General features: G+C 35.7%; 1 protein-coding gene across 1 annotated transcript; it reads right to left on the reverse strand.

Moving 5' to 3' along the window:
- Sult2a7 (sulfotransferase family 2A, dehydroepiandrosterone (DHEA)-preferring, member 7) lies at nt 1-27,973 on the reverse strand. Its single transcript, NM_001184981.2, has 7 exons — nt 27,789-27,973; nt 26,668-26,876; nt 24,976-25,102; nt 11,976-12,070; nt 8,297-8,384; nt 4,958-5,134; nt 1-221 (listed from the first exon to the last, which is right to left on the reverse strand). The coding sequence occupies exons 1-7, from the start codon at nt 27,919-27,921 to the stop codon at nt 109-111; spliced, it is 942 nt and encodes a 313-aa protein (NP_001171910.2). The 5' UTR covers nt 27,922-27,973; the 3' UTR covers nt 1-108.

Genomic DNA, 27,973 nt, shown 5'->3' on the forward strand with positions numbered 1-27,973 from the left:
TTCAATAACAATATTTATTCTATGACCACATCCAGTAATTCATTTGTACAAGAACTGGAAAATCTTATATAGAACGGTGTCTATATAAGATTCAAAAGTTTTAAGAACTTACTCCCATGGGAATAGCCCTATAGGGAAACCAGCCATTTTCTCCTGGTACACTTTATCAAAAGCTTCAGCTAGGGCTACTGTAAAATGATTCTTCCAGTCCCCAGTTGCACCTGGAAAATGTGAAGCAGATACATAGGTGGATTAACAATAATCTTAACACTGTTCTCAGTCCTTCCTCTTCATATGCTTTATTATCTACTTCACAAGGACCACACAATTAATAAAATCCAACTTTCAATGGTTCTCAAAAAAACCCTTCTTATGTCATAAAATAATATACATAAAGACATTTTCTTCTGTGAAAATAATGTTTCACCTTCTCCTTTCCTGATTTATAAGGCATACAATATAACAGTAGCAACATTGCATCTCCTTTTTTATATGACCAAATTATTTCTGCTTCCTATTTTACCTGTATCCATCACACTATCCAACCCAATAAAGTTTCTCAACTATCAAAACAAACATCAATTGTTCTTTCTATATTTTATTGTTTAGTTATAATATTTTTCACAGGATATGAGCAACTTTTACAAAATATTTAATATTAATTTTAAGTTGTGTTGGATTGGTACAAATTAATACAGGTGCCTGCAGAAGATGGAGGCATCAGATCCCCTGGAACTGGAGATTCACACAGTATGAACTGCAGGGTAATCATCTTGAAACTTCCCATAGACACAGGAGCCCCAGCCACTTCCAGCTGAGAAAATCTGGAGACTTCTGTTTTCACTTAGCCAGGGTATTAGCTGATGCATGAAGCTGGACATGATTGTATTCCCTATTCTCTATATCTCTGTCCTCTTTGAACATATGTTAGCTTGCATCACAGCATTCCAGTAGACCTTTAGTTTTGGCCTTAGAGACTGCAAATTATCCAACTGTTCTTCATATGTTTCATGTTTATTCTTCCTGGAGTGCTGATGTCTTCTATGTAAACACATTTTAGTTTTCTTATTTATGTCACTGTAATAATTTTTCTAATATTTACTTCTTATAAATCATCACAGCTCCCATCTTTGGTATATTTTATCTCATATCTGTAACTCTTCAATATACTCCATGCACAGGCTTTTTGTATATATGAATGGAATGAATATGTAGCTAAATATTTGAGAAAGATAAAGTTTTTCTTCAGTTGTTAAAGACTTCGTTTGTGAAAGAATATCAGACCTAGAGAACATACTCAATATGGAATTGTTGAAAGCATTCATGAATGAGTGAGCAAGATGCTTGCATTGATCTCATTTTGTTGATGAAGAATAATTAGCCCCTAATATGTTACCTAACATCATAATGATGGATATTTGAAGCCAAAAATATTGACAAGAGAAGAAATCCTTTTCCTTATTATATTACTCTAGGTATCATGTAAGTTAATTTTAATTTGTCAGTAGGATATGTTAACAAAGATATAAAAAGTCATACCTAAATGGTAATTATTGATATACCATATTCAAATATGATATAATTGATTGATACTATATTAAGAGTGTCATCTGATAAGAGGAAAATCTATCAGTATTTATTGTTTCTCTCAAGTTTGCTATTATGTTCATTGTTAGAGCATGTTTCATTATTGCTTACTTCAGCATACCTGAATCCTAATAAGCGAGAACACATACTGTGATACCAGAATCTCAGCCAATTCAATATGGCTTCCGTTGGGAATGAATCAATCCAGATGAGAGAACCATATATTTGCAGGTGCACATATAAAGTTCTAATTCCAATTATGTCAAAATTCTGAGCATGCATCAGATGTACATTTCTCTTTATTCAGATGTAGATTTCTTTAAAATTTAGTGTGGCAGGTGACAGGATAACCCTAACATGTGGTGCATTACCTCTTGTGAGAAAGGAAATTTCTCATAGTTCTAGATTCTGCAGTTCTCAAAAAAGGATCTTTTTCAGACTTTCTCTGGATTTTATTTTAGGCTGCAGAGAGTGGGCTTTTACCCCAATCCTCAGGTCATTTTTCCTCTGTGTCTTCTAAGAACATCAATAACCATGATTAATGCCCTGACCACTGTCCAGAAAACACCAAGTGTAAAGTAATGAGGACTAGGACCTCTGAGGTTTATCAGAAGACATTCTCAGTCACATGACTTGAGACAATGTCTTTACAAAATATCTATCAAGCAAACAATGGCTGAAATTAGTGTTTTCTGCAGTGTCTGAATATGGAATCAAAATGAACACACTTGTATGTGGAAAATTATTGCTTAAATATTAAAACCAGATTAATCCAACCTAAAGAAATGAGTGAGTCTCCCTGTAAAGAGTAGCTGTTCAGAATATCACTTCAGAGACAATAAAGGGTATTTTCTTATGTCCAGTTAAGGAGCAAATCTAAAGTACAGTGAAATAGGTCTAGAGAATTACTTCTGGATAAGGCCAGTAGAATCCTTAACACAGCCTCTCATGGCTTTAAACTTTAGGGAATTTGATATCTAATGGTGAGTAAAGAAATTAATCTTTGATCTTTTAATACCTTTAAGATTAAAAAACAGCACCAATCTGATGAAGTATTTGGGAGGACAAATATTATCCTAATGTATTTTGTTCTTTTAAACCCATTTCCCAACATATTCATCTCAGCATTCTTTATACTAAAGTAGTGAATAAGGGGTAAAGAAGTTGGTGTCCCCAATCAGTGCCTTGGTTTCAATGAGACTTATGACTTATTAACTGTGAGTTACAACACTGGTATAAGGAATATAATTCTCCAGGATAAAAGGCATATGCAAATGCAAAAGAAATATATGCCTCATATAACCACTATATTGATTAAACTACCAATGACTTATAAAATCAGATCAAGTGTTTTGAGGTAACTACTACTTAGACAGACAGAGAGATAGATAGATAGATAGATAGATAGATAGATAGATAGATAGATAGATAGATAGATAGATAGATAGAGATACCTCCTAAAAGATATGATGCATAAAATACCATTTATTTTGGAAGAGACTAAATTAAATCCCATTGTGCTCTCATCCTTCAAAAATCTTTCTAGAAAACAGAAAATGACAGTTGCCATAATAGAATTGTTTTCTAAATTCTCTTGCATTTGTTTCAGTGTATCTCCAACAGGACTTTTGCTTATTAGTTTCCATAGCACTGCTCTATTAAACAAGTCACAGCATTCTTTTTAGGTTTTACTTAGAGCTTTTCACGTACACATATTGTTGCCTCTGCCAAATTCTAACTTATGACAAGAAATTCATGAACAGACTTCTCTTCTAAGGTAAGACCATAAATTCCAGTGCTGATGACTTTGTATCTACACAGGCTGGAGTCCAGGAGTCAGAAGTCATCTATTAACAGTAGTGCTTCTCCCAAAAGCTTTAGTCATTTATTTTTAGATGACCATATTCCTGTGGTGACAAGTCCTTGGTGACGGTATATGGGATGGATCCCCAGGTAGGACAGTCTCTGGATGGCCTTTCCTTCAGTCTCTCCTCCAGACTTTATCTCCATATTTCCTCCTATGAATAATTTGTTCACCATTCTAAGAAGCACTGAAGTAGTCACACTTTGGTCTTCCTTCTTCTTGTGCTTCATATGGTCTGTGAATTGAATCTTGGGTATTCCAAACTTTTTGGCTAATATCCACTTAACAATCACTATATACTGAGTGTGTTATTTTGTGACTGAGTTACCTCACTCAGAATGATATTTTCAAGTTCCATCCTTTGCCTGTGAATTTCATGAAGTCATCATTTTTAATAGATGAATTAAAATGTACCATGTACCACATTTTCCATATCCATTCCTCTGTTGAGGAACATCTTGGTTGTTTCCAGCTTCAGGCTATTATAATAAGGCTGCTATGAACATAGTGGAGCATGTGTCTTTATTACATGCTGGAGCATCTTCTGGGTATATGCCCACGACTGGTATTGTTGCGTCTTCAGATAGTACTATATTCAATTTTCTGAGTAACCACCAGACTGATTTCCAGAGTAGTTGTACCAGTTTGCAATCCCACCATCAATGAAGGAGTGTTCCTCTTTCTCCACATCATTGCCAGGATCTGCTGTCACCTGAGTTTTTGTTTTGATCTTAGCCATCATGACTGGTGTGCTTTACTCACCCCAAAGACCTAACATCAGACTCATTCATTCTTCAACACTGAGGCCCATCTCAACTCATATTCTTTAATTACAAGTGGGTGAGACTCCAGTTGTGATTCATTCTAGCAAAGTTACTCCATAAATTCACAGCTACAAAACTATACACATTAACTTCTACCAGCATAAAGATTTAGCACCTGCATATTGAGGATAGTTATTACCATTTAAGAAAAGAGAATTCAGATTTAAGAGTGCAGCCGTAAGCCTGCAGAAGGCCAAATGTTGGTTGGCAAAAACCATCAGATTTTAATACTGGAGAATATTTCTCTTAGTCTTTATGAGGCTTATTCCTGGCCTTCTGTGATACAGCAATCTTGTCCTGTTCACTTCTTTCCCATAAGGTAATGGAAATGATTTCTGTGTTTACCACTCCAGATACATCTTTTCTCTGATGCAATAAATAATTTTGAGAGTTCAGTTCTATGATACAGGGAGCCTTACAAAGCCTCATAGCAATATATCTATTTCCCCATTTTCCATTAAGGGTGTTGTACATTACCATCTGGAATCCCAACATTAGCTTCCAGAACAAATCAATATTTCAGAGTGCCTTAAGCCCACATCATTACCATGGAAAAGCTGCCTTGTAAGTTTGAACTTAATAAATGTTGAACAATAACTGCTGATATATTCACAATAGTTTCTTAGAGTCCCATTGGCAGAATCCCTACACATGATCTGACATATTCTGAATATTTTTTTACCTTCTCTCAGTAACTGCAAATCATTAGTAGCTATATCTTTTCTGACGATACTAAAATTAGACATCTTATTTTCTTTCATGGCTTGGAAGGAGCTGTACTTCAGGATGAGATTCATCTCATCTGGCTCTAACTTCTTTCCAAGGAACTCACAGATCTTCTCTATGGTTCCCCTGGTGTCTTAAAAGAAGAGGAAACTAAAAAGAGGATAATAAGCAGAGGGCTGTGAAAAACATATGCAGAGAAGGAAAATGTAGATGGGGGATGAAAAATGGCACAATAAAATTAAAAAGCATTGAATGGAGTTGAAAAATGAATGAGGCCATGGGGAGAGGGCAGGATACATGTGAAGCATTAGTGTACTGACTTGGCTTTCAACATGACTGATTTTTGTCCTAAAAAATAGAAGGAAACATTTCTTTGGGATAGAGAGTACATTGGAGAAGGGGCCTAATATGACTGAGGATCTCTTCAATCTTAATTTGTAGTGAATGAAGACCTTGAAATTTCTGAACTTCCTACCTTCTCCTCAGTATTATGTTTATAGATGGGTGGCAACAGATTTCCTAAATTCACTGAGATGATTTTACTTGAGATTAGTCCTCAAAATGGAGCCATGTCTATTAGAATGAAAATTATTATGGAGACCATACTGGACTGTACCTCAAAGACATCAGAGAAAAATCTGGCTTTGGTACCTAAGTGCTAGCATACCCCACCTGGAGAGAGATGTTTAAGGAAACTCATAGAAATACTTCTAAACAGTTATCAACATGAATGAAGACAATGTGCATAAATAACTTGACAGAGGTTAATGCTTACATCAAATAATAGTGCTTCCTATGGGTAACTGAGAATAATATAGTTTTACAAGTTTCATCAAAATGTTCTTAGTAGTTATTAATTGGGGATACTTTTGGGAGATTTTGTTTTCTTTTGAGCTATGATCTCATGCTGTAACTCAGTAGGCCAACAACATCACAGTCTTCCTACCTCAGATACACAAGTGCTGACACTACAACTGTGCACTACCACAGTGATTTGATTGTAGAATTTAGTCATAAGAAGGTGGGATCTTGGAATACTACATATTTTTATTTGAATATTAACCCTTCTACTGGAGCCATAAAGGTACTATTAATTCTAAATTTTTATTACATATTTTATCACATATTTGGTTAACATTTCATGTGAAGGTAAACAACCATGAAAATCAATGAAAAAGTGAGTGAAATGAATGAAAATGAGACTTATTAGAAACTGGACTAGCTTGTAGAAGAGTCAGGTAGGTAATGAAGTTTCCTGGAAAATGTAGTTCATAATGAAAAAGTAAAATATATTACAATAAGCAAAGGAGCATGCTTCCTTATTTTATGGGTCAATTGGACACAATATAGACTCATCAGAATAGAAGGAACCACAGTTGGTTAAGCCTCCATGAGATCAAGCTGTAAAACAATTTATCAATTAGCAATCCTTGGAGGAGGGTTCAGCCCATAGTGGGTGGTACCATTCTTGTTTGGGTAGTCCTGGTTCTATAAGAAAAGAGGCTGAACAAGCCTTGTGAGGTAAACTAGTAACCTGCACCTCTCCTTCGACTTTGCATCTGCTCCCATCCTCTGGGTTCCAGGTCTACCTGAGATCTTCTCCTAAGTGTCCCTCTGTTTCTCCAGATCTAATCTTCCAGACTGATCACCAGTTCTTACCCAAATAATCTATGGAAGTCCCCCAAAATTTTGGGATCCCACATGTTCTCTTCCAAACTTGCTTCTCCAACTCATTACAGTATCTCAACCCCCATCTCCAATAGATCCTCCCTAAGAATCCACAGACTACTCTGGCCAGGAAAATGGGAGGCTAGCAATGGATCTTCACTTTTCCCTCCATTCCCATTAGTTCAGTCCCCCAGGGAGGGTTATCCCCAGCTCTGCAGCAGCACACCTGCAGCAGCCACTCCCATCTACTGTATCTTACAGATCTTCCCATCATAACCTTCCTCCCCCTACTCAGTGATTGGTCTTAACCTACAACTCCTTCAGTTACTCCCGGAGAACCCACATGCTAACCCATTCATGGAAGCTGGTAGACTGAAACAAATCATCACCTTTATATTTATTTGTTCTTCTAAGTCCATCCCCTATTCTCATCCCCAGCTCTGTGCAGAACACCAGTTGTATCCTCCCCCTAAATGCTCCCATCTCCAGTGGATCACCGATACTGTAACTGCCAAAATTCCTTCCCCCTACTCCTTGTTTTGTCCTTGTCCCCACATTGTGAGAATCCACAGGCCACTCTCATCAGGGAAGCAGAGAGGCTAACTGCAGATATTCACCTTTCCCTTCAATCCCCCAAGTCCAATACCCTAGTATTTTGACATATATCTTACCCGAAGATTTATATCAAAGCTTCTTTTGTAATTGTTCCTCCTTTACTTTATCCACTTCCCAGTAATGAAGCAAATTCTGGTGGAATATCCAGCTTTCTTCCCTCCTATGTGCCTCCTTAGGTTCTCCTCCTAGTTTATCTCCTTTCCTAAGTGTCAGACCTTGATACTCAGAATGTATTTTACCTGAAACTCTCCAGTGACTACACATATCAGGATCTCAGAACAATTTTCTACCAGGCAACACCCACCCACCACACTCTCCTAAGAACTAGATAGGTCAACAAAAACTAAAAAAGAAAACACCTGTTCAAATAGGCAGTACCAGATATCAGGACTCAGATTATAATCTTACAAATCTCAAATGGTGAGATGCCAGCATAAAAACATAATTAATAACATCCAGGAAAGTATGTTCTCACTACAGACTTGTTACCATACTACAGCAAGTCATGAGTATCCAAACACGGTTTAGGAACAAGAAAAATACCTTAAAATTGTCTATATTAAGATGACTGAGGTTGTTAAAGAGGAAATTAATAAATCCCATAAAAACTTATATAAAAACACAGAGGACACAAATGAACAAAACCATTCAAGACATGAAATTGGAAATGGAATCAGTAAAGAAAACTCAAGCTGAAGGAAATATGCAAATGAAAATTTAGAACCTTGAACAGGATCTGGAAATGTGAGATTCACAAACAAAATACAATAGTTGGGAGGCTGACTCTCAGCCATTAAAGACAACATAGAAAAATTGGATACAGTGGTCAAAGAAAATGTTAACTTTAAAAACTGTCACAAAATGTATAGGAAATTTTGGATATTTCTATGAATAATAGAAATAGAGAAAGAAGAACTATCCATGTGAGGCCTATCATACCTATCATAGTACAAGAAGCATAGAGAACACCAAATACATTGGAGGACAAAAGAAATATCCCTCATCACATCACCATCATCATGATCACCACCACCGCCACCATCATCATCACCATCATCATGATAAACATGGACAACAAATAATGGATGGATAGGCAAGAGCTGAAAAGGGGTATCATATAGGGAAGGTAAAAGGGAAGGGAATGTAGGAGGGAACACAGGAAGAGACAGCTAAAATTAAGGGATATTTGACGAATAATATGAAAGCCTACTAATGTAGAATATTTTTAAAGTATATATTAAGGCCATTTAAATAATACTGCCAAACAATGGGGAGATGCTCTCTCAAAATGTCCATCTCTTGACCCTTAAGTATACTTTAAGTACTGTCATTGAGCTATATTCAAATACATTCTTGGCCCAAGAGCTTACATGGAAGCCCCTAAGCAACACAGGCTGTTGACAAAATTATATGTTACTCTCAACAAACTGTCAACAAGGCTGATTGCTACAAACAACACCTACAAAACTCATTGAACAAGAAGACTTGGGATGGTGCCAAAATACCACTGTCGCACATTACATTAAAGCATGTCTGTTACAGGAAGATACTGTGCATGTTATCAAAAAAGAAAAGCCAGCCATAAATCCTCTGATCTACAGTGGTGTTATACCTGAAAGACATGCTGGAAAAATGGTGGTATCAAGCTTTTGGTAGTAACTCACCAATAACTCATTTGTCTTAAGGCTCACTCCATGAGATGGAACCAAGACCTAACACTGTTTGGGTAGCCAGAGACTAGATAGCCTACATACTCAGGATGAAACAAAACAAAACTGGTCTAAAAATTAGTGACAAATATGCCTAAAGATGTTCTACTATACAGATTTTAGTAGTATATTTAGCTACCATCAGATAAAGTTTTTCCCTCAGCACTTAGAAAAAAATAGATAGATCCACAGCTATACAATACACAGAATGAGAGACCTTTGAACAATCAGCCCTAAATGATATATTTCCATTAAATGTTTTGATCTAGAGTCATTAAACTCTTCAGAATAAAGAGAGAGTGCAAGAGCCAGAGTAGAGGGAAGACATCAAGAAAACAGGGCCCTCCACATCATCACAAGAAAACTCTTAAATATCCACAGGGCTAGATCAGCATATGCAGTGGGTAATACCAGTCTAACCAATACTCTATGTGTCTACATCTATATCTATCTATATCATCTATATCTATATATAATACATATATAATACATATGGCTTCCAGTTTAGTGTGTTTATGTAATTTCTAAATGTGCAAACATGCGTGTCTCTAATTTGTATGTCTTCTTTTGGGCTTCTTTTCTTTGTTGGTTTGTCTTGTCCAAATTTGTAATGATACTTCTGTTTATTTTATTATATTTTATTTGGTTATATTAAAAGGATTAAATGAATGAATGAAAGTCTAGACACTAGGGTAAAGGATAATGTCTGAACTGTCATTTATAGATGGAGAGAGAGACAGAGACAGAGACAGATAGAGAGAAAATCAGTTTTCATCAATAGAGTGACACTGGGTACATCAACCTCTCCAGGGCAGTATTCATATTAAACACATACTAAATTCAACATTTTTGGTTTTGTTTGTTTGTTTGTTTGCTTGCTTGCTTGTTTTTGTATTGTTCATGTGTGAGTTTGTGGGTGTGAGTGTGTATGGGTGTGTATATGTGGGTGTAAGTGTGTGTGGGGATATGTGTGTACATTTTCCTTGGTTATAATTTTGTGGGATTTTTTTCTTTGGGGGTATTGTTTATTTTGTTTTCTTGATTTAGTGGGTTGTCTTTAATTGACTTTTTCATTGTTTCTTGAGAAGAACTTGAGGTTGAGTTTACAAGGATGAGGAGAAAATTTGGAAAAATTGTTAGAGTGCTAGAGTATTGTAAAATGTATTTAAAATTAAAATGTTTTGTATTATAAAAATATAATAATTAAAGAACAAATAAAAACACACAAAAATAACAACTATCAGTAACCTTCCACATCACAAGAGTCTGTTTAATAATGTAAACAGTGGCTGTAAGACTGCTTTTTCTTCTCAATTATATTTTTTCAGCAGTTCTAGGAAGATACAAGGGTTTTCTGTGACATAGTGAGTGCTCAATTCAATTTTCTTCCTCATTTAAAAGTACAATTAACATCTTTATCTCTGATATAGTAAATGATGGTTACTTTTTACCTATAACTTCCCAACCATTTAAACTTTTGAACTGCTGATCAAATGAGAATATTTGTGCTAATATAATTGGTATTATTGTTATCTGTCCATCATTATAAGGAATATTCTTTAATTAAATAAAAATATATTACATAAATCAACTTAAAATTATTTTATTGGTATTTTGAAACAATGTCTTTTGAAGAAAAGGTTTACCTCTAAATCACTATACAACCAGTGATGACCTTGAAGAACTTAGTCTGTCTCCATCTCCCACTCTTAGGAATAGAGCCATGTTACATCATGTCCAGAACTATTTTTCAGATTTCATATTTTAAAATAATTATACCCTTCAGTGGGGGAATTTCATATATATGAAATTTTCAATTATCAGAAATATATATGGCATTTCAGTCTTCTAGACTTAATTACTTACTTAATGTCAATTACTTATTTAATGTCTTACTTAATGTTTGCACATGTAAGATATTATCTACTAAGAATTTTGAACTCTTCAGTGTATGTCTCCTAGCCCATCTTGCTTAGCTCCAAGTACTGCAGACCACAGGACACCATCCTCCCTGACAGACTTTACTCTGGATATGCTTGGCCAGATTTGAATATTGCTCAATCCTGTGAATGTCACTCAAGCACTTGTGTTTTCAAAGATTCTCTGATGGTTTTCATATTTACATCCTTTTTCTCAATGGTGAAATGGAGATGGCATACAGTTGACCACAACAGTGGAATGACAATACTTTATACATTCCCTACTAGCCATTTTGTTATTAATTGTATTATATATGTTACATTCTCTGAATTATAAAAACCTGTGGTATAAGTGTGAGTTTCCCAACTCTATCTCAGGGTGATCTAGGTTAAAGTTAAAAAAAAAAAAAGAAAGAAAGAAAGAAGAGCCAGGTAGCTGTGGAAAACACCTTTAATTCCAGCACTCGGGAGGCAGAGGCAGGCAAACTTCTGAGTTTGAGGCCAGCCTGGTCTACAGAGTGAGTTCTACAACAGCCAGGGCTATGCAGAGAAACAAAAAACAAGAGAAAGAAAGAAAGAAAGAAAGAAAGAAAGAAAGAAAGAAAGAAAGAAAGAAAGAAAGAAAGAGAAAGGAAGGAAGGAAGGAAGGAAGGAAGGAAGGAAGGAAGAAAGAAAGAAAGAAAGAAAGAAAGAAAGAAAGAAAGAAAGAAAGAAAGAAAGGCAGGCAGGCAGGCAGGCAGGCAGGCAGGCAGGCAGGCAGGAAGGAAGGAAGGAAGGAAGGAAGGAAGGAAGGAAGGAAGGAAGAGAGGAAGGAAGAGAGGAAGGAAGAGAGGAAGGAAGAGAGGGAGATAGAAAGATGAAATGGGTGATGGACAAGAACCTAGGGATGAAAAGACAGGTAAAAGTAAATCAAAATCAAAGGACATCATTGTACTTTTACATTTACTGACTGTCCTGAGCTTAACACTGACACCGTAGGTAGAATCATAACACTTAAAACTGTGGAGTACTACATGAGGTGAGTTTGTAAGAGGCTGTGTCATTGTATAAGAAAGACAATTACCTTTTTAAAGTCATCATAGCATAATAAAAGAAAGTTTTTCTCTTCTCTCATGGACAACCATCCACGAATGTGTTCAAACCATGATCCATATGGAACTGTGTGCAGAGAGGAAGAAAGTGCTGATTACAAAGCATGAATAAATGTTTCCTTGATTTCTTCTCTTTTTAACAAATTACAAACAGCTTTATAAAAAAGCAAACTTGACTCTATTTACAACATTAAATGTGACTTCTGATATACACACACATACACACACACACAGAGACAGAGACAAAGGCAGAGAGACAGACAGAGACACACAGAGGAGTAAGCTGATAAAATTAAGTTCATTAGTAAACTCATCTCCTCATAGAATTATTTACCCCTGATTCCATGCAGGGACATCTTTCTGAGAGGTTGCAATGTCAGAACCAAGTGATGCCCTCAATTCCTGTAACGCCTAAAGGATACCAGTTCTCATATCTAAGACGTAATTATTCTATTAATGACCTCTTTGAATCGGCTTCAGAAATGGACTCATAATGACTTTTTGTTACGCTATCCATATATTTTAGTGCATCTCTCAACCATTAACAGAAAATTTTCTCCTGGCAGAAAATAGTGATTAATAATGAGGCAAAAAACTGTTAAAGATAGAGACAAATCCTTGCAGATGCTGGCTAGGATGTGGGGAAAAAGGAACATTTCTCCATTACTGGTGGGATTGCAAGCTGGTACAAATACTCTGGAAACCAGTCTGGCGGTTTCTCAGAAAATTGGACATAGTACTACCTGACGTCCCAGCTATACCACTACTGGGCATATACCCAGAATATTCTCCAATATATAGCAAGGATACATGTTCCCCTATGTTAGCATTCTTACTTATAATAGCCAGAAGCTGGAAACAACCGAGATATCCCTCAACAAAGGAATGGATACAGAAAATGTGGCACATTTACACAATGGATTACTAAAAACAACGACTTCATGAAATTCACAGGCAAATGGATGAAACTAGAAAATATCTTTCGGAGTGAGGTAACCCAGTCACAAAAGAACATACATGGTATGTACTCACTGATAAGTGAATATTAGGAAAAAAGCTCAGAATACTGAGGATGCAACTTACAGACATTATGAAGCTCAAAAAGGAAGACCAACGTGTGGATATTTTAGTCCTACTTAGGAGGAACAAAATAATGATAGGCGGTAGAGGGTGGGAGGGATTTTGGAGAAAGAGAGGAGGGGGAAAGGAAAAGAAAGATGAGCATGATCATGTGTGGGAGGAGACAGGAGATATGTACATAGGATCAGGAAATTGAACAGAGGTTACAATGGGGAATGAGGAACAGAGATAGCCAACAAAAAGTTCCAGATGTCAGAAAAACAAGAGACTCCTGGGACCTAATGGGGATGACATTAGATGAAATATACAACAAATGAGAGAAAGAACCTGTAGAAGCCATATGGAGAGGTCGGGCATGGCCCCTGGTTGAAAGATGGGGCCACTCACCCTTCTCAAAAATTTTAATACAGAATTGATACTGTCTAAAGCAAATAGAGTAACAAAGAGAAGAGCAGAGACTGGAGCAAAGGCCATTCAGTGAATGACTCGCCTGGGGATTCATCCCATGTTCAGCCACCAAACACACTCACTATTGCTGATGCCAAAAAGTACTTGCTGATAGGAGCCTGTTATTGCTGTCTCCAGAGAGGGTCTGCCAGAGCCTGACCAATACAGATGCAGATGTTTGCAGCAACCATCAGACTAAGCAAGAGGACCCAAATGGAGGAGTTAGGGGAAGGACTGAATGAGCTGAAGGGGTTTGCAACCCCGTAGGAAGAAAAATATCAACCAACCAGATGTTCCAAAGTTCCTAGGGAGCCCACAAGGGGTGCCACCAACCAAAGAATACACTGGGAGAGACCCATGACTCCAACTGCATATGCAGCAGAAGATGCCCTTATCTGGCATCAATGAGAGGCTGGCCCTTGATCCTGTGAATGCTTGATGCCCTAGCATAGAGGAATGTTAGGGCAATGAGGTGGGAATGGGTGAGTGGGTGAAGGAGCACCCTCATACAGGCAAAGGAGAGAGGGTAAAGTGGGAAGGAGATGGAAGAGTTGTGGAGGAGTAACTGGGAACAGGCATATCATTTGAAATGTAAATGAACGAAAAACGGTGATTTGGGCAAATGGAGCTAAAAAGCAAGGAGGTGGTGTTGTTATAATCTAACAAAACAGACTTGAAACCAATTTTGTTGAGAAAGGATAACCATTGCTTTCGGCTGATTGAGGGAATAATTCATGGAGAGTAGTGTACAATTCCAAACAGAGGTCACACATTTATACCTAGGAAATGCTACTAAATGTAGAGTCACAGGCTATCACCAGACATCATTAGTAATCTCAACCTCAACAATAGACTGGTCATCCTGATAGAAATATAAAAGTATTATATGATCTCACAGTTAAAATGAGTTTAACACATATCTATAGAGCATTATATCCAAACACTCTAGATATTAATTGCTCTCAATAGCCCATTGAACTTCCTCTAAAAGAGTCTATATATTAGGTCATAAAGAAAGTCTTAAAAACATGGGAAAATAAAGTCCCTTGTATTCTACCTGACAAGAATGGAATGACTACAAATAAAAAATAAGAAAAACTCTAGAATGCAAGCAAACTCATGGAGCTTAAATAAATCCACAATTTAATGAGTGAGTTCTTGAACAAGTCAAGAAAAATAATACTCCTAAAAATCATCTTTTAATCTGTAGAATACAATGAAAACAGTTCTAAGAGAGATGTTTCAAACTCAAAGGACCTACATTAATAAATCAAAGGTACTTTTAATACACTAGTTAGTGATTCAGCTTAGGTTTTGGAAAAAGAAAAAGTCAACCACCAAAATCTATGGCTTGAAAGAAATCACTGATACTGATTATTGAAATGAAAATAGCAGACACAACAAAACAAATAGAGCAAGTTTTCAAAATGTAAACGATATTGACAAAATGTTACATAAACTAACCAAAATAAATGCATTTCAAAACTAATACAGTAAATCATGAAAAGTGAGACTTTATAACAAGCATCAGTAAAATACAGAAAATTATTAAACTTTACCTTAAAACATTTTCACTAAAGTGTAAAATCTAAAAAAGAAAAAAGGATACATTTCTACACAGATTAAAAAAAATACTATAAAAATTAAACCAAATGACATTTTCAAATTTAAACAGGTAGGTACAGAGATAAGGCTCAAAATTAAAAGCATTCAGTGTTCTCTTTCAGATATAGAATTCAATTTTATATGGCCACATAGTAGCTCACTATGCCCTTTTCCACCAGATTAAAATGAAACAAACACACATAAAGTATAAACTAAACTAAACCAAACTAAACTCCATGAGTTTGCTTGCATTCTAGAGTTTTTCTTATTGTTTATTTGTTCATTTATGTCAGATAGAATATATAAGAACAAAAAGACAAAGATGGAAAAGAAAAGGAATACAAATAAGAAAGAGAGAAGTCAAAGTACATTTATTTTCCACAATTATACTAAGAGATCTAAAACAGCTTACCAGAAAAGATGTAGATCAAATAAAGATTTTTATCAAAGATACAAGATCCAAAATTAGCATACAAACATCAATAGTTTCCCTGCCTAATAGTGGCAAAAGAATGAGAAACAAATAATAGAAATAAATCTGTTCCCAATTACCTCAAGAAAATACCTCAGAATCAGTCTCATCAAGTGTGTGTGTTTAATAGAGATTCCCTTTATAAGCTTCAGGCATTTGAATACTTGGTTTCTATTTGAAAAATGGTTTGGGAAAATTAGCAAGTATATACTTTCTAAAGAAAATATATCACTGTGGATAATACTTAAGGTTTCAAAAGATTGGCACCATTTTGAGTGTTTTCCATTTTTTTCCTGTTTCCAAAACCAGGTGTGAGCTATTGGTGGCTGGCCCAATGCAATGCCTGCTTTCCTGGTGCCACACTTTCTGCCAAATGATTTGGACTCTTATATCTCTGGAACCTAACCCCCCCCCCCCCAATGAACCATTCCTTTTATATTTTTTCTTTTTCATTGTGTTTTTATCACAGTAACAGAATGGAGCAATGCATACACTAAGAATATAAATTCTATAACAAAAAGAACTCACTGAAGAAAGAAACTTGGATAGACATTAGGAGAAGGTAAATGTTCCCCTATTCACAGACTAGGAGAATTAATGCTATGCAAACTGCCATGCTACCAAAACGAATATATACTTTAAACAAAATACAATTCAAAAATTTAGTGACATTATCCACAGAAATAAAACAAAATCTTAAAATTCCTACAGAATGATATGACTCTAACAGCAAAATAGAAACATGTACAACAATAGGAGCAGGTGAGGGAACCATCTTGTGTCCCAGGTCCCTCAGAGACCATTCTTCACAGGTGTGAGTGCAGACTGCAGAAGCACACAGATCAAGGGACAGGCAGAAGCTACCCAGCTTCTGGGACAGACCCAGTTTTGAACTCCAGACATCTGGGCACCTTCCCTGGCAGAGGAGAGGTGTCTGCCTGGAGAGGGCTCTGCCTGCCGGAGCAGGTGAGGGAGCCACCTTTGTCCCGGGTCCCTCAGAAACCTGTCTATGGAGGTTAGCACACAGACTGCAGAAGCAACACATCTTCTGGGACAGGTCCTGTTTCTGACCTTCATCTTCAGCCAGGAGGCAGGTCTGAATGCCAGAACTCTGTGCACCTTCCCTAAAGAGGAGAGCTTGCCTGCAGAGAGTACTCTGACCACTGAGACTCAGGAGAGTGCTGGACGCCCAGGACTGCTGACAGAGGCTAACAGAATCACAGGAGGAACAACCTCCAGCCACAGACAACTATAAAAACTAAGGCCTGTGTTACCAAATGGCAAAAGGCAAATGTAAGAATCATACTAACAGAAAACAAGACTGCTCACCATGATCAGAACCAAGCACTCCCACCTCAGCCAGTCCTGGATATCCCAACACCCGAAAAGCAAGATTCAGATTTTTTTCATATCTCATGATGCTGGTAGAGGACTTTAAGAAGGGCATTAATAACTCACTTAAAGAAATACAGGAGAACACTGCTAAACAGGTAGAAGTCCTTAAAGAATTACAGGAAAACACTGCTAAACAAGAAGAACTCCTTAAAGAGGAAACAAAAATATCCCTTAAAGAATTACAGGAAAACACAACCAAACAAGCAATGAAATTGAACAAAACTATCCAAGATCTAAAAAGGGAAGTAGAAACAATAAAGAAATCACAAAGGGAGACAACTCTGGAGATAGAAACCCTAGGAAAGAAATCAGGAACCATAGATGTGAGCATCAGCAACAGAATACAAGAGATGGAAGAGAAAATCTCAGGTGCAGAAGATTCCATAGAGAACATGGATACAAATATCAAAGAAAATGTGAAATGCAAAAAGATCCTAACTCAGAACATCAACAAAATCCTGGACCCAGTGAGAAGACAAAACCTACTGATAATAGGAGTAGATGAGAATGAAAGTTTTCAACTTAAGTGCCTGCAAATATTGTCAACAAAATTATAGAAGAAAACTTCACAAACCTAAAGAAAGAGAAACCTATGAATGTACAAGAAGCCTACAGAACTCAAAATAGACTGTACCATAAAAGAAATTCCTCCCGACACATAATAACCAGAACAACAAATGCACTAAGTAAAGACAGAATATTAAAAACAATAAGGGAAAGAGACAAGTAACATATAAAGGCAGGCCTATTAGAATTACACCTGACTTCTCACCAGAGAATATTAAAGCCAGAAGATCCTGGACAGATGTTATACAAACCCTAAGAGAACACAAATGTCAGCCCAGGTTACTACACACAACACAAAAAATCTCTCAATTACCATAGATGGAGAAATCAAAGTATTCCATGATAAAAGCAAATTCACACAATATCTTTCCAAGAATACAGCCCTACAAAGGATAACGAAGGGAAAACAGCAGCACAAGCACTGAAACTACACGCTAGAAAAAGCAAGAAAATAATCCTTCAACAAGCCTAAAATAAGACAACCTCAAGAACAGAATTCCAACTTTAACAACAAAAATAACAGGAAGTAATAATTACTTTTCTTTGATTTCTCTTAACATCAATGGACTCAATTCCCCAATAAAAAGACATAGACTAATGGACTGGCTACATAAACAGGACCCAACATTTTTGTGCTTACAGGAAACACACCTCAGGGACAAAGACAGACACTGCCTCAGAGTGAAAGGTTGGAAAACAATTTTCCAAACAAATGGCCCGAAATAAAAAGCTGGAATAACCATTCTAATATCAAGTAAAATTGAATTCCAACCCAAAGTTATCAAAAAAGAAAAGGAGGGGCACTTCATACTCATCAAAGTTAAAATCTGCCAAGATGAACTCTCAATTCTGAATACCTATGCTCCATAATACAAGGGCAACCTCATTCATTAAAGACACTTTAGTAAAGCTCAAAGCACACATTGCAACTCATACAACAGTAGTGGGAGATTTCAACACCCCACTCTCACCAATGGAGAGATCCTGGAAACAGAAACTAAACAGAGACACATGGACACTAACAGAAGTTATGAAACAAATGGATTTAATAGATATCTACAGAACATTTTATCCTAAAACAAAAGGATATACCTTCTTCTCAGGACTACATGGTACCTCCTCCAAAAATGACTATACAATTGGTCACAAAACAGGCCTCCACTGATACAAAAATATTGAAATTATCCCATTCAACCTGTCAGATCACCACCGAATAAGGCTGATCTTCAATAACAACATAAACAATAGAAAGACAACATTCACGTGGAAATTGAACAACACTCTACTCAATGATTCCTTGGTCAAAGGTGAAATAAAGAAAGAAATTAAAGACTTTTTGAGTTTAATGAAAATGAAGCCACAACATACCCAAACTTATGGGACACAATGAAGGCAGTCCTAAGAGTAAAATTCATAGCCCTGAGTGCCTCCAAAAAGTAACTTGAGAGAGCATACATGAGCAGCCTGACAGCATACCTAGAAGCTCTAGAACTGAAGGAAGAAAATTCACCCAAGAGAAGTAGAGAGGAGGAAATTATCAAAATCAGGGCTGAAATCAACCAAGTGGAAACAAAAATAACTATTCAAAGAATCTACCAAAGGAGGAGCTGGTTCTTTGAGAAAATCAACAAGATAGATAAACCCATAGCCAGACTAACTAGAGGGCACAGGGACACTATTCCAATTAACAAAATCAGAAATGAAAAAGGAGACAAAACAACAGAACCTGAAGAAATCCAAAACATCATCAGATCTTACTTAAAAAGGTTATACTCAACAAAACTGAGGCTTCGAGGCTTTTCCCACTTTTTCCTCTATATGTTTCAGTGTCTCTGGTTTTATGTGGAGTTTCTTGATCCACTTACACTTGACCTTGGTACAAGGAGATAAGAATGGATCAATTCAAATTCTTCTACATGATAACTGCCACTAAACTCGGACACTTTTGCATCCCCTAGAAAGATTTTGCTGAAAAGACCCTGATATAGCTGTCTCCTGTGAGGCTACGCCAGTGCCTGGCAAATACAGAAGTGGATGCTCACCACCATCTATAGGATGACACAAAGGGCCCCCAATGGAGGAGCTAGAGTAAGTACCCAAGGAGCTGAAGGGGTCTGCAACCCTATAGGTGGGACAACAATATGAACTAACCAGTAACTCCAGAGCTCGTGTCTCTAGCTGCATATATAGCAAAAGATGGCCTAGTTGGTGATCATTGCTAAAAGAGGCCCCTTGGTCTTGCAAACTTTATATGCCCCAGTACAGGGGACTGCCACAACCAAGAATTGGGAGTGTACGGGTAGGGGAGCAGGGCAGGGGGACATATAGGGGAGTTTTGGGCTAGCATTTGAAATGTAAATAAAGAAAATATCTAATAAAAATTCAAAAAAAGAACCCTGTACAACCAAGTGTAAGACTCGGGGATCACTGAAGAAACATAAGGGAGAAATGTTTAATCTGAAAAAGAAAGACAGAATATCTGTAAAGTGTCACATGTAGACATTGCAGAGCAAATGGATTCATTATCAAAAAGCAACTGAAACATCTTTCAATAGGCTTGTACTAGTCTATTCCATCAATAGTGAATCATGGCTTGGGGATGATACTCATGGGATAATATTATACCCTGATATACTCTGAATTCTGACGTATTCTAGGTGATAAGAAGCTACTGTCATCAGATATTTTCCCACTGAGGTGCTTATTAGGGTTCAGTGAGTAGTTAAAGGCCCATATTTCCATTGATGATCCTAATCATGGCTAAATTAAATGAACGACAAGTAAAGAGACACGAATGTTTTAAAGAAGAACTACAGGGAATGGATATTAATGCAAATGAGAGGGAGATTAGAGAGAGTTAATGGTTTTAATAATCATGATATAAATTATACATATAAAATGTTTTCAAAGAACACGTCAATAACAAATTTAGATGAAAACACTAAAGACCCAGAAAATAAAACCAATCTTGCAAAACTCTGTAGCTTATTTCAAGTTATACTATAGACACAGAATAATAAAAACCATATTGCACAGATAAAAATATAGTCATGTAGTTCAATGGAACAGAAAACAAAGACATAAATTCACACAAATGTAGAAACCTGAATTTTGACAAAATGCTGAGAAAAGACAGATTGTTCAGTACACGGTGCTTTGGAAAATTGATATGTACTAGTAGAATGGATTTAGATCTTAATCCTTCAATCTGCATATGCACATGCATGCACTAGAGCACACACACGCACACACACACATACACACACACACACACACACACACACACACACATACACACACTAATTCACACCAATCCCTAGTCTATCAAGAAACTAAAAAGAAAACATGAAACTGCTAGAAGAAAGAGGAGGACATTCACTTTGAGACAGAATAAAAGGTAAGGTAAGACTTTTCTGAAAAAGATTTATTTCATTTATTTCTGAAAATGAGGTCAATACCAACAAGTTGATCATGATGTTATAAGTCTTGTGTCCACCAAAGGAGTATAAAAGTGCAGCCTACAGAATGAAAAAAAAAAAAAAACTTTTGGCAGCTGTATGCTCCCAAACAATGCCCACATAGTATCCAAGATGAATTTAAAAATTAACCTTTGAGAAACAAACAAATGTAGTAAAATCTAGGCTATGGAACTCAACAATGTTAAAAGACAAATGCCTTATACACATTTTAAAAACTTTCCAAATCATTATCCATCAAGGAAATAGAAATAAAAACTTACCCCAGTCAAAATGGCCATTGTCAAGAAAAAAAAATATGTTTGGAGTATGGGGAAAAGAGAAGAAAATCTAAGTACAATGAGATGAGAAAAGAGAAGATGCAGAAAATGTTTAAAAGTGTTGAAAGAGAATATAAGGGGAATGGTTTATTTTTTAGTTCAAAATCTGTCATAGATTTTTGTTTTTCCTGTGGATAACTCAGTATTATACAAGTGATGTTAAAAGTATAACATTTAATGAGAAGCTTCACAGATTCTCGTTTGAGTACTAATTCTAACAATATAAATTCATTAAATGGTATAGAATTTGTGTCTCATTAAATTTCATATATTTTGTTTTATTTATTTGCAGGTTTTTATAATAAAGTTTAGTTATTTTAAATTTGAAAAATATGAAGAAAGAGAAACTCTTGTGGAACCTGGCATATACATTATTTAAATCACTATGGAATTTACTCAAAAATTGGAAAACAAACTTCCATATGGCCTAGCTATAGAATCTTAATTACATATTCAAACTACTTAGGTATATATGACTATGTCCTGAAGTTAATACTACTGTATACTTAAGTATATACTATTACATAGGTATTTGAAGATCTGGGATCACTGCAGCTCTATTCACAAAAGCTAGGAATTAGATTTACCCTAGATGGCCATCAACTGAATAATAGATGATGAAATTGTTATATATAGATACACAATGAAATTTTATTCAGTTGTAAAAATTAAATTATAAGAAATTTAAAATTACTCTTAATCATAAACCTAAGAACAGATAGATGAATAGTGAATGTTCTCTCTCATATGAGTATGCTAATCAAATTCTTAGTACTTTAACTTGAAGTGCAGATAAAGAACAGGAAATTGCAAAGGGGCCATTAGAAGGGAACATGAAAAAAGACCTCAAGGAAAGAGAAGTTTCAGAACACCTATGGTGTGAAAGTTAAGGGAGCGTATATGAGAGTGAGGAGCTTTATATAGAGATATATTGATGAGATGATAGATAGCATTAACCAAACCAAGAATATATAAAAATGTCATAAGTAAACTCACTAGTTTATAAGCATACATATAATACATATCATATTAATTATAAATATTAATGCATAAAAGGAATAATGTATTTATATATAATTGCTATATATGAATATACAAATATATAATACAAGATATAATATAAATGATACATTATATATTCAACATAATATATAATATACCATATATAATATGTATATATGCATTATATGCTATATATTATAGGTTATCAATTTATTATATATGCATATATTATATTATATTATATTATATTATATTATATTATATTATATTATATATTTGCCTAAGTCAAATGTCTTTGAATTGGTAGACAATACTGCTTCCAGAACTTATCAGTTATTGAATAAAGTCTCCATTGTTAGTTCTGGGATACCTTCCTAGGAGTTGTTGCCTAAAGAACAAATAGGGAAAAGGCCTAAGTGTTCAAATAATATAAGGAATTATCACTGTTGTCAATTGCCTACAGAAACTTGTTGGTAATACCCTATTGTTGAAGGCATCTTCATAACTGTGTATATAGGATATAAAGAAAGTAATCAGGGAGTGGCCTGGAAAGCATCTTCCTGTTAAATAGCCTTCATAATACCAGAAATGTGTTGTAGGCTGCTGGTGGGGTATTGTCATCCACAGTTTTCCTCAGCTGTAGACAATGTGATTTATACTTCAACCAGCCTTACAAAATATGGTTCAATAATAGCCACTGTGTTATGGGGTAACAAACCATTTTCTGATTTGTATTGAGAAGAGTTCACATCTAATACAATCAACAAAATCAAGCCCTGTGTTTGGAAGAGAGTAAGTCATTGTATTGTAGCTATTGCCATTGTTATGCTAAATGGATATGGTGTACAAATCAGATTGTCTTCTAAATAGCTATTCTTATGCCAATATATTACTACTGACAACTTTGTCAAAACAGAAGATTCTTGTAGTGGGAAGTACTAATTTTAGAGACTCAAAAGTAGTGAAAGTACTGAGAATAAATTCCTTCTTAGAACTCACCCTAAATGAAACATCTATACCCCCAAGTAGGTTTATGAAAGAGTAAAGAAGAAGGTATAGAAATGATGTAAGAGCTAAAAGATGTGGTGGAATGATGTTAAAAAATGTCTTCTAGAAATAGCATGGCTATAGCACTCTTACACTCAATGTAATTAGTACACAATAACTTCAGGGGATTGCATAGACTCCAATGTTCTATCCAGGAGAGAAAGCAGGCTTCTACATGCTAATGAGTTATAGGCAGTTAATATCAGTTGGGGTGGAAGTTAGAGATTGCTTTTGGAGGACGTAGTTTTTCAGTAGGTTAGCTACTGGTACACTACCCATATTCCTACAAATGACTCATCCCCTGAACTTCAGTAAGCAAATCGAATGGAACTCATTGGTTCACACATGAAGAAAAAAAGGCATGAAAGTAGAAAGGAGTGTTTTTGGGAAGAGAAAAATGGTTAGCAAGATTAGGAACAGGGCAAGAGAGTTTAGGCAACCATTATTGAGACTGAAATACCTGCACACATGTATATAAATGGTTCATAAAGAAATTTGTTATTGGATATAACTAATAAATTCCATAACAGTTAAAATTAAAAATAAAGTATAAAATATCTGCACATGAAAATATTATTTAAACAAATAAGAAAATAGGATTTATAATATTGGGAAAGATGCATTTTAACAAAATGGTGGATTGTTATACACTGTCCTGGAAGTCAATGAAAAAAAAGATTAAAAGACTAATCAAATCTAAAAGTGAGAAGCATGGTAGGAAGAAAACTGGATTTGCTACTTTTCTATTGTGATAAAACACCAAGAACAAAGTCAATTTAAGGAAGATTCAGCTTATTTTTGGTTTATTATTCTAAAGGTATAAGAATCAAAGATGGGTGAAAAGAGTCAAAAGGAACAAGTGTTAGGAAGGACTATAGTAGCAGGAAACTTTGAGTTATCTCACCAACTACAAGCATTAACTAGGAAAAGGAAATTGAAAGTGGCTTAAGGGATTACCTCTCATAGTAAACATTCAAAGATATACATTCTTCAGCAAACCTGTGCCCCCTAAACCTTCTGAAACTATGCCATCAACTGAGAGCACATGTACATGCTGTAGTCTATTTGAGGTATTTCTCATTCAAACCACCACAAATGGCGATAGCTATAATAATACTCAGAAGAGTATATACTCCAAATTCTCCCAGCATCATGTGTCAAGGAGTAAGCTATGGCTCTTCCCTGTTATGTGGTGTGTGACAACAGGAAGACTGCACATTTAGGTTCAAAATGATGAAGAGACCCACAGACTGGTTGAATGTAGAGGAATAATATGGAGTCAAAGGAAGACCACAAAAGATACTAGAAGTCTAGTTATGAAGTCAAGTTAGATAAAAATATAGAAAATTGAAAGATTGAGCCCCAGAATCAAATGAACAGAGCATGGAAATAGATGTGTATAGTCCTAAATCTTAGGAGGTAGTTGCAGGAGGCAAAGTCCTTCAAAGTCATCTCTAGCTAAATAGAGAGTTCAAGACCAGTCTATAGTGTATAGTTCACCTTTTCTTTAGAAACATGTCTCTGAACCTCACTCAACTCAAATATTTTAGAGGAGACTCACCATTTCCTTTAAGGAACCATTCAAAATAAGTTTCCAGTGACCCTGGATTCTTCATAAGGTTTGTCTTACTCCAGAAAAAGTAACCAGACACAAGAATATCCCTGGGATTTCTGAAGATGTAGATAATCTTAAAAGGAAAAACATATAAATGAAAGTCAATACAATCATTCTTCACTTTTTAGTTGGCACAATTGACTAGCAATGCCAATCAAATATCCATGAAGTTTCTAAAAACATGTATATTATTATTTGGACAAAATATATACTTAAGTGCAAGAAATTCATAGTCAGAATCTCCTTTTATAATTTTATTTGATTTACAGAAATGAAGTAGCAAAATGACTAAGATGATGGATACTGTTAAAAAAAAAGACTGAATCAACAGTTATAAAGAGCAGTATCTCAGTATCTTAGAGTTCGACAGAATCATCACTGTAAAAGAAAATCTCCTGTGCTAAATCTATCTGCAAAATAACAAACTGATTCATTTAACTGTAACTGCCACTATGAACTGCTGAGAATGGAAGAAATAGGCTACCTTTGGGGAAAGTGTAACTGGTTATCCAATAAAAGATCAGTCCTGAAAACATACATACATGTAACATTATAAAGACTGAACACGCTGTACTTAAGTATTTATGAATATATTTATACATATTGATATAGATATATAGATATAGATTTATACAGATTTAACAACAATTAACAAAAAAGAAACAATAAATTTGATAGAAAGAAAGGAAAAGTATATGGTTGCACTTGGAGGGAGTAAGAGAAAGATGGAAATGATGTATGTCATTTTAATTTCAGGAAATAAAAGAAATTTAACATAATCACTTTTAATAAAAAGAAATTTATATTTTGTGGTAATGTTTTTTGTGATATTATTTCAGAACTCATTTCTTTAGGTCATAATTTCTCCAGCCTAGATCTTATCAAATTCAGATAAAAAACATGCCTTTAGGTGAATAGTCACAACTTTATTGTGATGTTGTCAAGTAAGGTTATTTTTCCAATTTTTTCTATGTAGTTTAAACATAAATTATTTTTATATTCCACAGTGGAGGGACATCAAGAAAAACATTTTACTAAATATGAGATATGACAGATCACAACTTGAATATCTATTATCACTTCTGATGGTCCTCTATCAGAGGAATTGAAAATTCCTGTGTATGTTATTTTTAAAATACAGCTAGATACAGCAAGACACAGTATGTACTTGACAGTATATAATTGAGCCATGACTGTTGAAAAATCTCCATGATTAGAGCATTAATGCCTGGTCAGGTGTCCCCATAAGCCAGTGTGCCTTTAAAGATTCACCCACATGGAATGGGGTATATATAGAATCTTGACTGACATTTTGATGAAAATAGTACAATAATACCCACACTATACTAGAGATTGAACTCTGTTTCACCTATGTATGTAGTTTCTGAAGGTTCTAGTGTGATATTACACTTTCTCTCTTAAAGCTTCCCAGGACCACTGTGTGATGGTACAAATGCTAGTTCTTTAACATACTCTAAGCAGGGGACAAATCAGCAACACCTAGTGCATGAGAATCTCAGCCTCTCTCCCCTAATCTATACAATCAGAATGAATTTTAGCAAGAGCTGCAGGGCCAGTCAGGGTAGACTAAGTTCAAAGAGTATTTGATCAAATATTCCTTAAGTGTTGGACACTGACCTTGGTCTTGGAACTAAAGAGAGACTTGTGGAAAAGATGGATGGGAAGGTGGGAGGTCATGAGTCGTGGTCCTTCCTTATTAACTAATTCAAAGTATCCTGATTCATTCTCCAGCCAGGGTGAGCGGTCCCAGATGGGCACAGATTGGATCCACTTGGTATCTCCCTTCTTCTGAATCAAGCAGACAATCTCAACAAGCCAGGTCATTCCTGAACAAGAAGGAAGAGTAAATAACAGTTACTTCAACAGTATATGTGAAAAAGCCTCAAGTGGAATACATTCCCACACAATTTACAGTGCTACGGTTTCCAAGCACATAGACCAGTAGTATTCACTATTTCAACATGCTATATACTTATGCACATAAGTAAAATGTATATTCATCATTGACATTTCCAATCAGTCTTTTGAGTCTTTTTCCTGCATTTCCACTGTCCTTGTTTTCCCATGTACTTTCGATGTGAGAAATCTTATACTTACCCAATATTTTCTGTTTCTGCCAAACATTCATATTTGATTTTTTTTTGTTTTTAGACCTTTTATACTCCCTGACACTGTCCTTGCATTCTCACATCCATGCCTTTATCTCTTGATATTTCTTCTGTTTATTCTCTTAATTTTCCATCTTTCACTCTCTACTCCCCACAGAGACAGACCAATGACAGAGTCACTGCTCTAGTGATGATCAGCTCTGACTATGCAGGTCAGGTTAGAGATCTTCCTCTGAATTGAAATGGTCTTATGCACAGATCTCCATGTCAAAAATACTGGAATATATATGTCTTGTTTAGGGTTTTACTGATGTGAACAGAAAACATAATCAAGGCAACTATTATAAGGATGACATTTAATTGGGGCTGGCTTACACTTTCAGGGGTTCAGTACATTATCATCAAGGCAGGAGCAGGGCAGCATCCAGGCAGGCATGGTCCAGAAAGAACAGAGAGTTCTACATCTTCATGGAAGGCTGCTAAAAGACTAGCTTCCAGGCAATTAGGGAAAGCGTCTTAAAGACCTCTACCCTGCACATGTGTATATAATTGTTCCACTCACCACACAAATGGTTTGGGATCAAAGCCCTCCTCATAGAGTTCAGTATCATTGTCACTGAGGAGGCTTACCTGACTTAGGATAAGACAGTACGACTGTGTCTTCTCTCATAACAAAACTATGACGAATCTTGCCAATGATTTCTTTGTTAAACCCCATGCAAGGAAAAGGCATTCCTTCAAACCAAACGTAGTCTGATGACATTGTAAAGAACTATTTGTGGGTTCTACTCCAGGCTTGGGCATGTCTGCAGCTT

The sequence above is a fragment of the Mus musculus genome, chromosome 7 (genome assembly GCF_000001635.26).
Source record: "Mus musculus strain C57BL/6J chromosome 7, GRCm38.p6 C57BL/6J".
NCBI classification, from domain to species: domain Eukaryota; kingdom Metazoa; phylum Chordata; class Mammalia; order Rodentia; family Muridae; genus Mus; species Mus musculus.